General features: G+C 40.5%; 1 protein-coding gene across 1 annotated transcript in view; it reads left to right on the plus strand.

Annotated features, from left to right (window-relative positions):
- The first annotated feature begins 10,359 nt into the window (after positions 1 to 10,359).
- Positions 10,360 to 15,081, plus strand: part of rasgrf2a (Ras protein-specific guanine nucleotide-releasing factor 2a) — a 42,257-nt gene continuing 37,535 nt past the window's right edge. Inside the window, exon 1 of the mRNA XM_074690773.1 lies at positions 10,360 to 11,096. Within this exon, the coding sequence (XP_074546874.1) occupies positions 10,818 to 11,096 (279 nt within the window). The 5' untranslated portion in view covers positions 10,360 to 10,817. The remainder of the gene's footprint in view (positions 11,097 to 15,081) is intronic.

The raw sequence follows: 15,081 nt of genomic DNA on the forward strand, positions 1-15,081 counted from the left end.
CCAGACCAAACCAGCTGTTAATTGTTCAGGCAGAGGAACACAGTTTGCATCACTTTCTGTAGCCATGGAAACACTGTAGGTTCAGAGCGCAGTTCATCAGCACACCACAAGATGGCAGCAGCTCACAGTATGTTTTCATCTGTAGAATAACCCCGGCTCAACCCAACCCTATTCAGGTGGCTCATCTGTGAAAAGAAATGCTGATGAGAGCAGCTTTCATGTTTCTTTAGTCACTTATATAGAGTTTTTACGGCTTTAAAGAAGGTTTTTAAACTTCAGATACGGTCTGATATGTGTGAAGACTGGGATCGAGCTCTCATTGCTTTCCCTTTTTGGGTTGTGGGGGTCTGGAGCCTACCCCAAATCAAGGCAGGGTTTACCTGGACAGGTCTGCGGCCTCATGCAGGGCTAACATGTAGAGACAGACAACCCACAGGTGATTGAGTGCGAACAATCAACCTGATGAGCTTGTTTTTGGACTGTGAGAAGAAGCTGGGGAGAGTCAGACCAAGAACCTTCAGTAGGTTTCACCTACCTGCCCCTCCTGGGACCCTGAACGGGATAAGTTGTGATAGGTATCATGGGCAAAAGGGGGATTTATGGCACCACTTGTGGACTTAATGTAAACTGGTAATAATCTATGGTTCTCCAAGTGTTCACAAAGTCAAATAACTTACATTAAAGAGGGGATATAGGGCCCTTTTAGTCTTTATTCTGTCTCTCTCATGCCCCAGTAGTATATTTACATGAGTTATGACATTAAAAAAATCCCATTTTTCCTCTCAGTGGCATTTTATTAAATTTGAGCCTCTGTCTAAAACTAGGCCTGTCGCGATAACAAATTTTGCTAGACGATAATTTTCCAAAATATTATTGTCGATAAACGATATTACTGTCAATATTATTTAGATTTTTTTTTCTATTTTTTCATTGATGTAATTATGATAAATGGGATAATAAAGTGAGTACACCATATCAAATGCAAGAAACTTTAATTTCTTCAGAGTATTTAACTGTAATTAAAAGGTCAGGATCTTTTAAATAAAATAAATTAAACAAAAAATATAAATTTAACAAACAAGAAAGAAAAAAAAAATACAATGAAAATGAAATGGACTCTCTTTTAGAAAAAAATACATGTCAATGAAAATAATTAATACTAATCAAAAACAATAAAACATAGACCCTGTCTCTAAAGAAAAAACAAAACTCCAAAAAAAACAACAACAATAAAAACTATAGCCTAAATAAAAGGGAGTTTATACAGTTCCTGAATTGTTTGTAACATGTACTTTTCCCAGTCAATCCGTACAGTCTGTCAAACATTTTTAACATTTCTGGCTTTCAACAGTATTGAAGGGCTGCATTTCTTTGGCAATGTAGCTGTCTTTGAGCGCCCACCATTTGGCGCTTTTATTTCTATTTACTTTGCAGACCAAAAGCCTCAGTAAGAGCGGATTGTCAAAGAACAAGGCTCCGCTGCACCTCCCCTTCTTCTTCTTCATCGCCACTATTTACAATCAAATGCGACATATCAGCTCGTTGGTGTTCATGAGCTCACACTTTGTTCATTCTGATAAAAAACAAAATATTCCCACACTGGGACTGTGGCAGGCGGCTTAAGAACCGTATCTTTCGTGCCATCACTGATATTAGCGTGTGTTTCCTCCTTACCCCTCAGGACGCTCGCTTCAGCTCTCTCCGTGTGTACGCATGAGCAGCCCTGTCTTCACCCCAAAGATCGCATTTTTGACAGATGCTCACTCTGCTATAAATCCGCTAAATCCGCTATAGAACCTATGCACCCCAATGTTAGGAAAGATAGACGTAGTGAGCCATCTTCTCATTCAGCCTCTTTGGTCGAAAGAGAGGAGGAAAACAAACATGCATGCACATGTCAGTTTATCGAGGCTAGCAAACTTACAGAGGACGTTTTTATTTATCGTTTGGTTAATTGATTTATTGATTATCGTGACAGGCCTATCTAAAACACTTTGTTTCAGCTGTCTCTTAAAGGCTCCCAGCTCCTCAACCCCCCTGCTCAGATTGGCCTGCCCTCTGGATGCCTGTCGGTGGAGATTGGGCAAGGCAGACCTTGGTGTTTGATGCCCCATCATTTCAGCAAGTCTTGTGAAAATCTGACAAAAATCTGACAAAGATTTGGTAAAGCCAAAAGTGAGACGAAAATTTAGATAGATGAGGGTGTGGTTAATGTTAGCATTGCACCTCTCAGCTCCTCTTTTTTCTAGCTTTGAAGGTTGATAGAAAGTAAAGTTTAACCATGATTTACAATAAACTAACCACCATCAATGGGGCCTCGGAACAGCTTTACACAAACCAAGGTGTAACGTTATTGTGGTCCATGGTTTCTTTTTCTTTTCTATCTCTTTTTTTTTTTTTTTTTTTTTTTTTTGAAAGGCCCGAGGGTCAACCAGAGTCACGGACTGTTATCACAGTATTCATTTTGTTTCATTTTGTTTCATTTCAAGGCTTCTCCTGAGAAACTTTCCTGACAACAAAGTGAGATAATTAAAACCTGAAGCTCGTAATATGAACAATAAATCTCTGCCCATCTCTGCACAGAGCCGTACAGTGGTGCTGTGCTACCTGCTTGCTCTGTTCTGATAGAAACCTGGGAACAAGTGCTCTCGGCTGGAAACCAGAGACACCCACGGCCTGTATGTTTAGCCACCATGACTAACCAGGCACCTGCCTGATTGGCCTCTCACTGAAAGAACACTTTGGAGCTGTTATTTAGAGATTTGTTCGATTTCTACCAGAGGGATGGAGAGGATCACAGGTCGGACTGACATGCAGCTGAGGACGCAGCTTCTCCATCGTTCTCAGCTGCGTCCTTCAAACAGCTGATGGTTGAAGCTTCTTCACCAGTGAACATTTCTAAAAGCCCAGTTTTTGTTAATGGTTTAAATGTTTATGAAGGTGTTGTGTTGCTCGACGCCACCCTGTTGGCTGTGGCGGCCTGTTGCAGCAGCTCTCTCCCCTTTGTCTGTTTCTTGTAATTTTTTTCGTCTCTTTTTTTGTCATCTCTGTATTTGGAGTGGATCGTTACTTTGTATGGCTCATTTGTTGGGCATGGACACCAAACTGTTTTTTTTCTTCAGTGATATTTTTACTATTTTTTTTTCTCCTGTACTTGTCTGGAGATCCTACATGTAACCATGGCCGCATTGTTTACATGAAATCAGCTGTTAGTAGCCTGTAGCATGTCAGTGCTAACTGGTGCAAGGCCTGATGTTTCCCACGAGGTGAGGAGAAGGAGGTGAGGATGACGTGCTGGTTCTCAGGTGTGAGATAAGAAGTGTCGACATGGACCTGTCCTTCCATCCATCGTTATTGGGGACGTAAGATCTATCTCCAATAAGATGGACGAGCTAGCTGTGCTAACCCAGCAACAGAGGGAATACCAGAGGGCAGAGTAGCATCATGATATTCACAGACGTAGCTAACAGAGCTAACATCAGACACCAACGCCATGTTAGAAGAGCTTCACCTGCTGGGAGCAGACAGGATCCAGGAGACAGAGACTGAACAGACTGCTGAAGAAGCTCAGTCCTGGACCCTGTGGAGGTGGAGGCTGGCTGAACTGGACAATGATGGACAAGCTGTCATCTATTTTCTTATGGACCTTTTTGCACTTTCTATACACTTTCTATACACTTTCTTACTTTTGTTTCTTGATTGCTGCTGTGACACCTAAATGTCCCCCCGGGATAAATAAAGTATTTTCTATTCTATTCTATTCTGTTCAATTCTATGTGTTGGTATGGCCTTGCAGTCAGATACACACCCCTTGAGGTTCACTAATGAGCCATTGGTCCCAACTTTGAGCGCAGACTTTGAGCTGCCTTTCTAGCAGCTATAGGGTGCCTGTCAGTCACATTAGCTGACCTGTGCCTCTGATTGGACAACCGGACGATCCTTATATCTTAACTTAGAAAGTTAGAAAAAATGCAAAATTAGCATTTTAGACCCAAACTGTTTTTCTGCCCTCGCTGTAAGTAGGCTTTTTAATGCCTTAAAAGTCTGTTTTTTGGGGGGCTATGCATGTAAAACTTTTGGCACTTCAGCAAAGGCTTCTTTTTTTTCTAAACCAGATGTTGCCTCTTGGTCACTCCCTACTCTCACACTGTTTCCTACTCTATCCACATTTCTGTCCTCTCTCAATAATATATGAGTCAGACCAGATGGTTGACATATTTCTGTACATTTATCAAAGCAAATATTCCCCAGACATAAAAAAATGTTAGGAAAGGACAGGGTCAGAGAAAACACTACTCACATGTTCTGAACAGGATCAATTAACAGATGAGAGGTATCACTGTGTTCACAGGGGGCGCCAAAGTAAACGAAGAGAGAAAGCTACTCACAGGAGCTTTTATGTCAGGAACTGTGTCCAAAAATCTTAGAAACAACAGAGAGGTTGGCCACTGAGTGTGTGTGTGTGTGTGTAATGTTAAGTGTTGGACTGTGCTCATAAAATGAAGTATTATCCCTCATGTGCCCTATAAACTGGACTTCCATGATGGACTCTTTGCACCTTTACAAGTGAAAACAAGTGAAATTGCCTCAGAACAGGACCAGGTTTATAAGACACAGAGACACAGAGCACGTTTTAGAAAGAAAGCTCCCTCCGTGTTGAAGCCAGAGCGCGTCTGTCTGCAGACTCTCTTCCTCCTACATGAGCGGGTCTGATGGAGGATCCTCAAACCCACGCTGGAGCAGTTCGAAGCCCGCTGGGATGTTGGAACAGGACTGATGAGACCACACGCCAACTCCTCACACACCTTGATCCTCTTCACATCCACCACACACACAGGTGAATATGAAGCTCGCTGGGGGAGAGAAGCACAGAGCAGAATCTGTGTGTTTCAAAATCAGGCTGCTGTGAAAATCAAATAAGGATAGTTTCAGATTTTTCATAATTACTGACTTTTTAAATGACTCCTTTAATGTGTCAGCTCAGTTCAGTGTTAAATAGAGAACCCCACTGAGGCTAAAGTTCTGAAAGCAGGCAGCCTGGGTCTGATTCTGACACGTATCAGTTCCCACTCTCTCTTCACAGTTTTCACTTCTTTTCACCCTCTACTCTGATGAACGGCAGAAAAGAACAAAAATAAACCTGAAAAATGTGCTCATTATTTCTGAATCTTTCAATCTAATGAAACTCTGAGACCTCCATTCAGAGGAACCCGTCCTCTCTCTGAGGGACAAGACACTCTACATCAGGAACCTATACGTTGTGTGTGCAATGTATTTATGTATATAAAAGACTTTCACACAAATTTCAATTTTTTTATCATCATGCTTTTATAATTTAATGAGGTAACTTCCTCCATCGTTTGCACATCCTGTAGAATTTGATCATTTAACGATGTTTCCATCAGACACATGAAGCTCTGGAAGGTTTGGTAGGTACCATAGGCAGCTGCATGTCTGTGATGAAAACCATAAACTCATGAGGTGGATTAACCTCACCGTGTGGAGTCCTGTCAGCTTTACTAACCTCCGTGATGTCCCCATGCTAACAGGGGAACTGCTGACAAATGAGAAAGTCTCACTGCAGTTTAATATCAGAGCAGAGCTGCAGAGAGAGAAACAATCCCTGAGAGGTCAAAGGAGAGGGCAAGGACGCGTTGCATCACAGCCAGACACACACACACACACACACACACACACACACACACACACACACACACACACACACACACACGCACACGCACACGCACACTCACACTGCTCAGTTTCTACTGTTTCAGCTGGAGGGGGCACAGCAGCTCAGCCTGACAATCTGTGCGCTTACAGAGCAGCACACCAACTGTCATCAGAACACACACTCCAGCTGCTCACTCCCAGAGCTGCAGAGGTGTAACGCTTAAAGGGACAGGTACAGAGCATTTCCAGTGAATCCCTCTGTTTACTCAACAAAACAGAGGAATGAAACTGGGCTTTGACTTCACTTCATGTTTAACTTAAAGGATGTCCTGATACAGATTTTTTGTCTTCCAATCTAATGTGAACTTTTCAAGATGCAAATAGCGCTCCGATACCTTTCTATGATAAATCCCATAGTCTGTCTTTTGTAAATGATGAATCTTATTTGTTTTATTAAAGTGAGCCCTGTTGGTACCTCCTAGAGGAACACTCACTTTACAAATGTTGCAAGGCACTGATTTACTATCATTGCTTTCCAAGGAGAAGTAGTCCCACACAGTAGAGATGGGCCAATGCACTTTTTTACCTTCCGATCTGATCTATTAAAATTTAATTGTGCCGATACCTGATCCATACCGATACAGTAGGCAACATAGTAAAACATAAAACAAACAAAACATTCTCAATTTCAAGCCATTTAATAAATAGCGTTGCAACAACCTGAGTGCATTATGTAATGGCATGGTATGTAGGGATGCACTGATCCAACTTTTCTGGTTCCGATACCAATGCCTGGGCTTTGGGTATCAGTCCATTATCGATACTGATCCAATACCAGTGTTAAATAATAACCTGCATGCCCTACTGTGGGATAAGACTGGTAATGTTTTGGCTAAAAGGCAAAAAATGAGTAGATGGAAAAATTGAAGTAAATATTTAAACTATAGAATATTCAAATGTTTAGCACTATGTTGCTAAAAACAATGCTTCAGAATGCAGACAACATGAAACAACGCATGAAAACTGGATCTTTCCAGATCGTGTTATGAAATCCGATGCTATCTGATCCTCCAAAAATAGCCGTATCAGGTGCAAATACCGGTCAGTGTATTGGACTGGGACATCGGTATTTAACACCAGTGTTGGTAAATCATATCCGAGGATATTTTTCAGTGATAAAATGTGTTTTTGTGCAAAAGTTTGAAACAATTAGATATTTAATGAAGACAGGATTTAATCTTTTGCTAGTTATTTAATATGTATCTAACTGAAAGTTTTGTAAAGACATCAATGAAATTCTTGATTTTTCTTCATCTGTTTATGCTTACCTTAAAAACTCATTTAGCATCATGCTCCAAATGTTTTCAATGGGGGACAAGTCAGGACTGCAGGCAGGTCAGTTCAGCACCTGGACTCTTCTACTACAGAGCCATGCTGTTGGAGAATATGCTTTGTCATTGTTTCTCTGAAAAATGTTAAGTCCTCTGGAAAAATAAAAATGTGTTTATCTGGGCACCATCATATTTTCCTTTTAATCCACACTTTACATCATCCTGGCCTCTTTTGAATTTGGGTTTTACCTCATTTTAAAATTACTTGACAAACTTTTTTGACTTCTTTAATGTGAGAACTCAAAAATGGTTCTCTGCAGGGATGAAGAAGAGACTGAATATATTGTTTTAATGTCTTTCTTGTGCAGACATGACCTGTTCAGATTATGAGGTATGATGGTGGTCCTGGATGGAGACATAAGGGGCTTTAATATCAGCTCTCATCTGTAGATATAGCGTGCAAAGGATTATGGGGGATTATTACAGTGTGTCAGCCACTATGAGAGCTGCACATCGATCTAACTGCTCTCCTCTGTTTCAGACAAAACATCATTAGTCTGAAACAACAGAACATCTCTGTTAAAGCCTTTCATGACACTTTTATGTGTTTTTCCTCTATTTACTCTGAGCTGTTTCTGCTCCTGGTGGACGTTCTCTGATGTGATGCTGTGTGTTGTTATTCACAGAGGACAGCTCTGTTGAAGTGAGTGACCAGCAGAGGAGACACAACTCTTTTACATAACCACATCCTTCAGTGAAGTGGTCTGCAAATAGAGACTTCATCCGAGCTAGATCAGCTCTCAAACAGGAATAAATCTCTCTGAGGAGAGTTGTCTTTGTCTCTTTTTGTTTCATAGACACAGAACTTTCAGCAGCAGCGAAAATGCATATACCCAAGAACACCTGCTGATAGAACAGGTGACATCCTGCAGGAGCTTTGACATTTGAACCATGGCCCCTAGACGAAGCAAACATTCACCTGATAAGTCCAGAAAAATGTTTCTCAAAGTTTTCAAACACAAAAATGATGCCTAAAAAATTTGTATCCATTAAAAATTGTTCCATGTTTAGACATTATTCTTAACTCACGAAACACGACAGTTAGAGCTTGACACTTTTGAAGAGATTTTTAACCTCAGTGAGATCTTTTTTCTAGTTAACTAAAATTAAAAATGCTAAATTCTGACTCTTTCTTAGAATTGCGACTAATCTTAAAATTATGATACCAAACATTGAATTTTAGCGGGATTTTTTTTTTACTTGCCTGAGTGATTTTAATTTCTTTCTGAGGTCTTAATTTTTATTTTTTTTTCAACATTCTTTTATTGAATTTTTAGGACAAAGTTACCAGAAATTTACCATTCATTACAATGAATGGGTGCATTTTTGCATTGGAAAATCAAAACATTATGAAAAATAAAGGTGTGTGTATTTACAAACATACATAATCGTAGACATATACACATACCCCCCCCCCATAAAAAGGCCATATCTGCATTAAGTTTTCTTCAGAATAAAAGAGAAAAAGAAAAATAAATAAATAAATAAATAAATAAATTAGAATAAGACAAGATAAAATAAAATAATAATAAAAAATGTCAGAAAATAATTCAATAAAATAATAAAAATATATTCAAAATATTTAGAAAAAAGAAAATAATAAGCTATACACACATACATCTGAGGTCTTGATTTTGCTTTTGTTTTTGTATAAATGAAACTTCTGTGGAGATTTCAGGTACCTGTTTTCTTTTAATTAAAAAATATAAAAAAATAAAAAACAAAGTTATTTTTTTTAAATGTGCTCTGTAGAGAGAAAGCTCATTGCTCAAAATAGACAGTTGTTTTTGTAAACACTGTTTATTGTTAGACAGCTTCAACAAGCTTCAGTTTTTACAATCTTGATTTGTACACAGTGATTTCAGCTGTCCATACCTGCAGAGGATCAGAAAGTGAGGATACTTACCTATGTCAAAGAAAAAAAACCTGACAGACTTGGGTTAAAAACTTTACCCCAGATTTATCCTGACTGAGTGTTTTTCTAGAAGGTTGGACCCAGTCATGAAACCGTGTGATGGATGAGCTTTGTCTGAGTCTCAGAGTCTTCTGGAGGATCTCTGAGTGAAACTCCTCCGTTGTCACTGCTTGTCCACAGGCTGCTCAAAGTGTTTCATATTTGTGAGCCTGAACGCAGCCTGACCTTCACCTCTCTCTGACTCTGTGGGGGGGAAACAAGGACTCTCAGCACCCCACCTCCCCCCTGCTAAACTCCCCAATCCTCCCCCCTTGTGATGCAATCTGCAGCAGAAGTGAAAGGCAAACTGTGCAGCAGCTTAGTGTAGACACACTCACACACACACACACACACACACACACACACACACACACACACACACACACACACACACACACACACACACACACACACACACACACACACACACAGCGTCTACTTAAGCACCACAACATCTGTTTGTGCTTTCAGGCTGAATGACAGTCTCTAAACAAACACATGTTCTCTGAAGCAGAACGGCAAGTTTTAAAAATAGAAACTTCTGCTTTTGTCCAACTTTAACTGAGTCTGTGCGGCAGGAGGGGGTATATGTTTTTAAACACTATCAAATCTGAAGGCTGGGGGTCAGAAATTAAACTAATGAGACTGATTTTCAACTGGGCTCCTCGTTTTTAAGGCGTAAACATTCAAGCCTGGTTTTTGTCCAGTGCAATGGTTCATGTTGACAGTCAGGACTCAGATTCAGGCGTTAGTGTTTTTTTTTGCCTTTGAGTTGTGCTGAGCATTCTGACATTTCTTCACGAAAAATACTGATTGTCTTTTCTCATATTTGACTTGAATCTTCAAATTCTGTCCTTAAAGTCTGAATATACGAAAAATATGAGAAATCACCATAGTTTTTCATGCAAACACACTGAAACCTGTATTCTTTCAATATTTCAAAGCAGCCATAAAACAGTCTGATCAGTGGCAGAAAAGAGCTGCTGGTGGATGTATTTGTCATTAGGATCTGACAATGACTACACTTAACTTTTACTGCTCATTGCAATTTATCAATATTCTGAATTCGGGATGTGATGTAGAATTGGAGTAAAAAATGAAACACCAATCCCAATTTAAAGGGCCTTGAGAACTTATTGCCCGTTGCCTGATGTTAATTAACTTTCAAAGATCTGTGGAAAGTTTCATTATTCGTGAAATAATCCCATTTATATCCTTTAACATATAAAACGCCGGTTAAAAAGCTCGGTTTTTGGCTTCACGCGCTCTTGTGCACCTGCGCTCTGTGGGGGCGTTCCTGGGCTCGTGCTCTCGTGCGCTCCTGCTCCGCGTGGAGGGGCAGCAGACCGCAGCGCGCGCGGTAGGCTGCAGCGACCTGTCTCTTTAAGTTGGTGTCAAAGCCGATTAGCGCTGATCTCCGTCGTGATTCTGTTTTCACCGTCTGTTCCCTCAATCTATTTCTGTTTTCGCGCTGCTGACCGGACAGAACGCTTCCCCGTTTCCGCTCGAGCGCACGGTGCCTCCTCAGTAAACTTTGGAGGATGTAGAGGCGGTGAGGCTGTGTATTCTGCGCTGCTCCATCCCCACATTAAAGCCCAGAGTGGTGCGTCCTGCGCCGCGGACTCTCCAACTTTTCCTACCATGGTAAGCCTGGATTACCTCCTCTGCGAAGCGCGCGCTCTTGTATCCCTCCGCTAAAAATACCAGCGCTGTCAGCCTGCTCCGAGACGGGATGTGACGCCTCGATGAGTATCTGAAGTTGGCCCCAGAATCACAACAGAAACCCGAGTGGACGTAAAATGCAGAAAGGTGTGCGGTACAATGAGGGGCACGCGCTGTATCTGTCGGTGGTCGCGCGCAAAGAGGGCACCAAACGCGGGTTCCTGAGCAAGAAGACCGCCGAGAACAGCCGCTGGACCGAGAAGTACTTCGCGCTCTACCAGAACGTGCTCTTCTACTTCGAGAATGACCAGAGCGCGAGGCCCACCGGGATTTACCTGCTGGAGGGGTGCACGTGCGAGCGCTCACCGGCACCCAAAGTGTCCGCCATCAGCAGGGAGCCCATGGAGAAACAGCAGGTGAGTCCGGATCCGGTCAGAGTCTTCCTAAGTACCAGGGTGAGGACGGAGCTGCTGCCGGAGTCTCTGTTTATCTAAGACAGCATCACTTTGCCCTTTTTCCCACTCACCACCTCATCTCTGACTTGACAGTCTTCATCCCTGTCTTTGTTTACATATTATTTACATTGCACATGCGCCAACTTTGACCAAAATAAACAAGTGCAACCATCCAGGAAAACTAAAGCACCTTAAGATCATTAGTCTTTGATGAAATGAGTCAATTTAAAGTGAACATGTGCCAAATGGTGTTATATAGCTGCACCAGTTAAAAAAGATTTTTAATTGCAGATGTAATTAAAAAAAAAATGGAGTAAGATATGGTAAGAAAGCTACAGTTTAGGCATTATCTAAAAGAACGAAGCTCCTGAAAAAAAGAACAAATCAGCAGATGTTATTACAGATCAGAGGAAGGCTCAGATATCCACACTTTAGTCCCAAATGATTTGTTCCATTAAAAAGTGAGTAAAGTTGCAGCAGTTAATTAAAACAAAAATAAACATACAAAAAACGTATTTCTTGCACTTAATGCACCTGCAGCTAAATAACTTGTTGCACTTTGTCGCACTAACTAGGTTTTCCCTTCTGTCAAAATTTTTGTTTTTGTTGTATGTCGCTGTAGACAAAAGCGTCTGCTAAACGAAACTGTAGAACTGTAGAGTAAGTTATCATTTTGAAGATACACAGTGGTTGAGGAATAGAAATATTTTGTGTGAAGTTTTCTCATATTATCATATATTAACTCTCAGTTTTTATCTTATTCCACCTTTTGTTCTCACCTGCTCAGCCTCACGTCAAACCAATGTCTGAAAATAAGAAGACATGCTCATGGAATCGAGGATGCAGCAGCGCAGTTTCATTTATCCCTGGCAGAAAAAATGCTGTAACAACAAGAGCAAAAAATCATAGATCAACTTCATAAAGTCTAAATTTTATCAGTAAACTATTGTAGAAATGTCCTCTTCCACTTCATAAAGTAACTTTGCTTATGTTTGTTTCAATCATTCGATTCAAAGTCATCAATCGTGTCTGATTCTTCCTTTGTGAGAGGATTTAATCAGTTTGACATGAGGTGAACATCTTAGAGCTTTAGATTGTTATTGAAATAACTTTAGTTTATGGGGACGCAGGATGAGTTTTAAAACTGTTTGTTCACAATTTCTCCAAGGATGTGTAAAATATTCACAGATGGTTTTTAAAAAATAGTCGTAGCTTGGAGCCTCATCCTGAAGTCTTCATGAAGCAGCGCCACTAGTTTAAATCAGGCTGTTTTGTTTGTTCATCGCCAGAAAAAGTAAAAAGAATAGATCCACTCAACGTTTCTACACATCATGGGCACATCTTTAAATGTCTTATTGTCTGACCATCCTTCCCACAGCTCTGAAAGATTTAATTTAAGAACAAAGATGAGGAAGAAAGCGTAAGGTGTTAATGTTTGACAAGCTGGGTGCAGAGTTTAACAGATGCTTATGCTTCAAAATAACTTAAAAAAGTTATAAAAATATCTGCTTTTTAATCATCTGTCCATTGATCACCAGCTGAAAGTGAACTTTTCAGACTTTCAGGAGCTTCAGACAGCATCTCAGAGCATTTATTTATCACCTATATCTGTCGGAGGTTCCTGTCTAAAGCTTAACTTTGAGACAGAATGAGACTTCTGAGAGTTCTGCATCTGAAATCATCCTGTAGCTCCTCCGTTATTAAGTTCAGGATGCTTCAGCTTGTCTGTATTGCTGCATCTGCTGTCTCTCATCTTCTTCTTGACAAAACCCTTTAGATTCAGGTCTAAGCATAGTAACGTCATGGTTGTTTAAGCAGATAATTGTGCTTTTGGCGCTGTGGGCAGGAGCCAAGCTCTGTTGGTAAATGAAACCAGCATCTCCATGAATCTTGTCAGCAGATGAAGCATCAAGTGCTCTAAAGTTTCCTGGTAAATGTCTGAGTTGACTCTGGACTACAAAAAACACAGTGGACCAATAGCAGCAGATGATACCCCAAACCATCACTGACTGTGGCAACTTGAGTCTCAACTTTTAATTTAACTGTAAGATGTAACATCCAACAAACGAAACACAAAGAGATCAACACATCTCTTTGGCACAGTCTTAACAAGCCTGGAGGTGTTGATAGATGAGACGTAAACAAAGTCAGCCTTAGCTCAAATATTTGTTCAGGTAAAGCTAATGCTGCAGGGGAAGAGGAGGTGCTCCAACAATCAGCTGACTTAGTTGACAAAATAGATGACACCTTAGTTTTTCAAGCAACTGAAAAGAAGGGTGCACTAACTTGCAAAACCAAGAAGCTAATGACACAAAGTCAGAGCAAGAGGGCCAGAGATGTGCATTTGAGGTGAGCAAGAGACCATATAAAACCATTAAAACAGTGAGAGCTGTAAAATAATAGGACAAGCAATAGGACAAACACAAAACAAATAAGAAGAGAAAAAACATTAAAGAGGGGGAATTGTGCTTTATTTAGTCTTTATTCCTGTAATACTTTTACATGACTCACAGCTCACAGGGAAAATCCCAGTTTTCAACATTTCATTTTAGGTGCTGCCCCTTTAAGGCTCCCTGCTCCACAAACCCCCTTCACTCTGATTGGCCGGGAGAAAGAGATCCATAATGACTGCAACAGGTTGTTGTATGTTAGTTAGATATGATTTACGAATGGATATGGTAAGCGTGTGTTCTAGTTTTCCCTGCTTGATTTTTTTTTGAGTAAACAATATTTGAAAATCATGACTCATCCCTACAGCCATCTGACATTCTTTGTTAAGAGAGGTGTGTGTAGCAACAGGAAGTGAAAACTGAAAAAGTGTTAACCATTGTTATTGTGGTTTACTGCGCCATAAGAAAGGTTTACAGTTTATTTCAGAGGTCTCGGAGGGATTGTTTTCTGCCGGTCTTTTCTGTTTCTGGGTGGTGTTTGAAGGCAGCATGTCTCGGTAGCAAGTAGGGCTGGGACGATATGCCATTCTTGTGATTCAATTCTATTACGATTTCTGGGTGCCAATCATAGACTGTATAAAACATTGACAAAGCATCCGTGACATCACCCGTCTGTTCCTGAAACCGTGAAATGAAGCCAATCCGTGGACACATCCACATTTGCCATGATGCCGGCTGTGAGTTTTTCTTGAAGCAGCTACAGGGCGCCCAGTGGTCACGTGACCTGAGCTGTGTGTCTGATTGGAAAATCGAATGTTCCTAATAACTTCTAAACCGCAGAGATAGAAAAAAATCACTCACCGTACAGTGTGTGCTGATATTAAAATCAACTTTTTATACCCAAGCCGTTTTTTGAACCACACTGTAGAGACGCTTTTTAATGCTGTAAAAGTCTGTTTTTATGGCTGGCTGTATATGTGACTCGTGGTCTTTCTGCAGCCAGCCTCAAGCAGATTCTTGACAAACAGTGACTTTTAGCACTTCCTCATAGGCTTCATTTTTATCAACTGGATGTTGCCCCTTGGTCTTGATTCAATTTGAATTGCGATCCTTTGATTTTTACGATTTTGGCGATTTTTAGTTTTTTTAACACCAGACCATGTGAAAAAGTTAAATGATGATGATAATGTCTACAGACTATATTAGGAGCCATATTTTCCCATAAAATGCACATCACGTGAGTCAGAGAGTAACATTTCACCCTCTGCTGGAGGAAAATGGTAACTTTTAAATCTAGTTCATAAACAAAGAATGAAATGAAGAATTTGAAATCGGAAAAAAAAAGTTTTTTTGACAAAGAATCCCGATTTTTGATGTCATCAAACATAATATCCATATATGTCGTATGTCAATTTGTTCTGCTCCTGGTAGCAAGTTGGTGATGTGCATGTGTTAAAAGACTTTTCTCCTTTGTCTCCTGGCGTTAAACAGTAGAGCAAACTCTGACTGTGTCACTGCAGTAACCACACGACACACTAACATTAAATCATCAAGTG

Source organism: Halichoeres trimaculatus, unplaced genomic scaffold (assembly GCF_033239565.1).
Source record: "Halichoeres trimaculatus isolate MK-OKI-2021-1 unplaced genomic scaffold, fHalTri1.1 fHalTri1_scaffold_16, whole genome shotgun sequence".
NCBI lineage: Eukaryota > Metazoa > Chordata > Actinopteri > Labriformes > Labridae > Halichoeres > Halichoeres trimaculatus.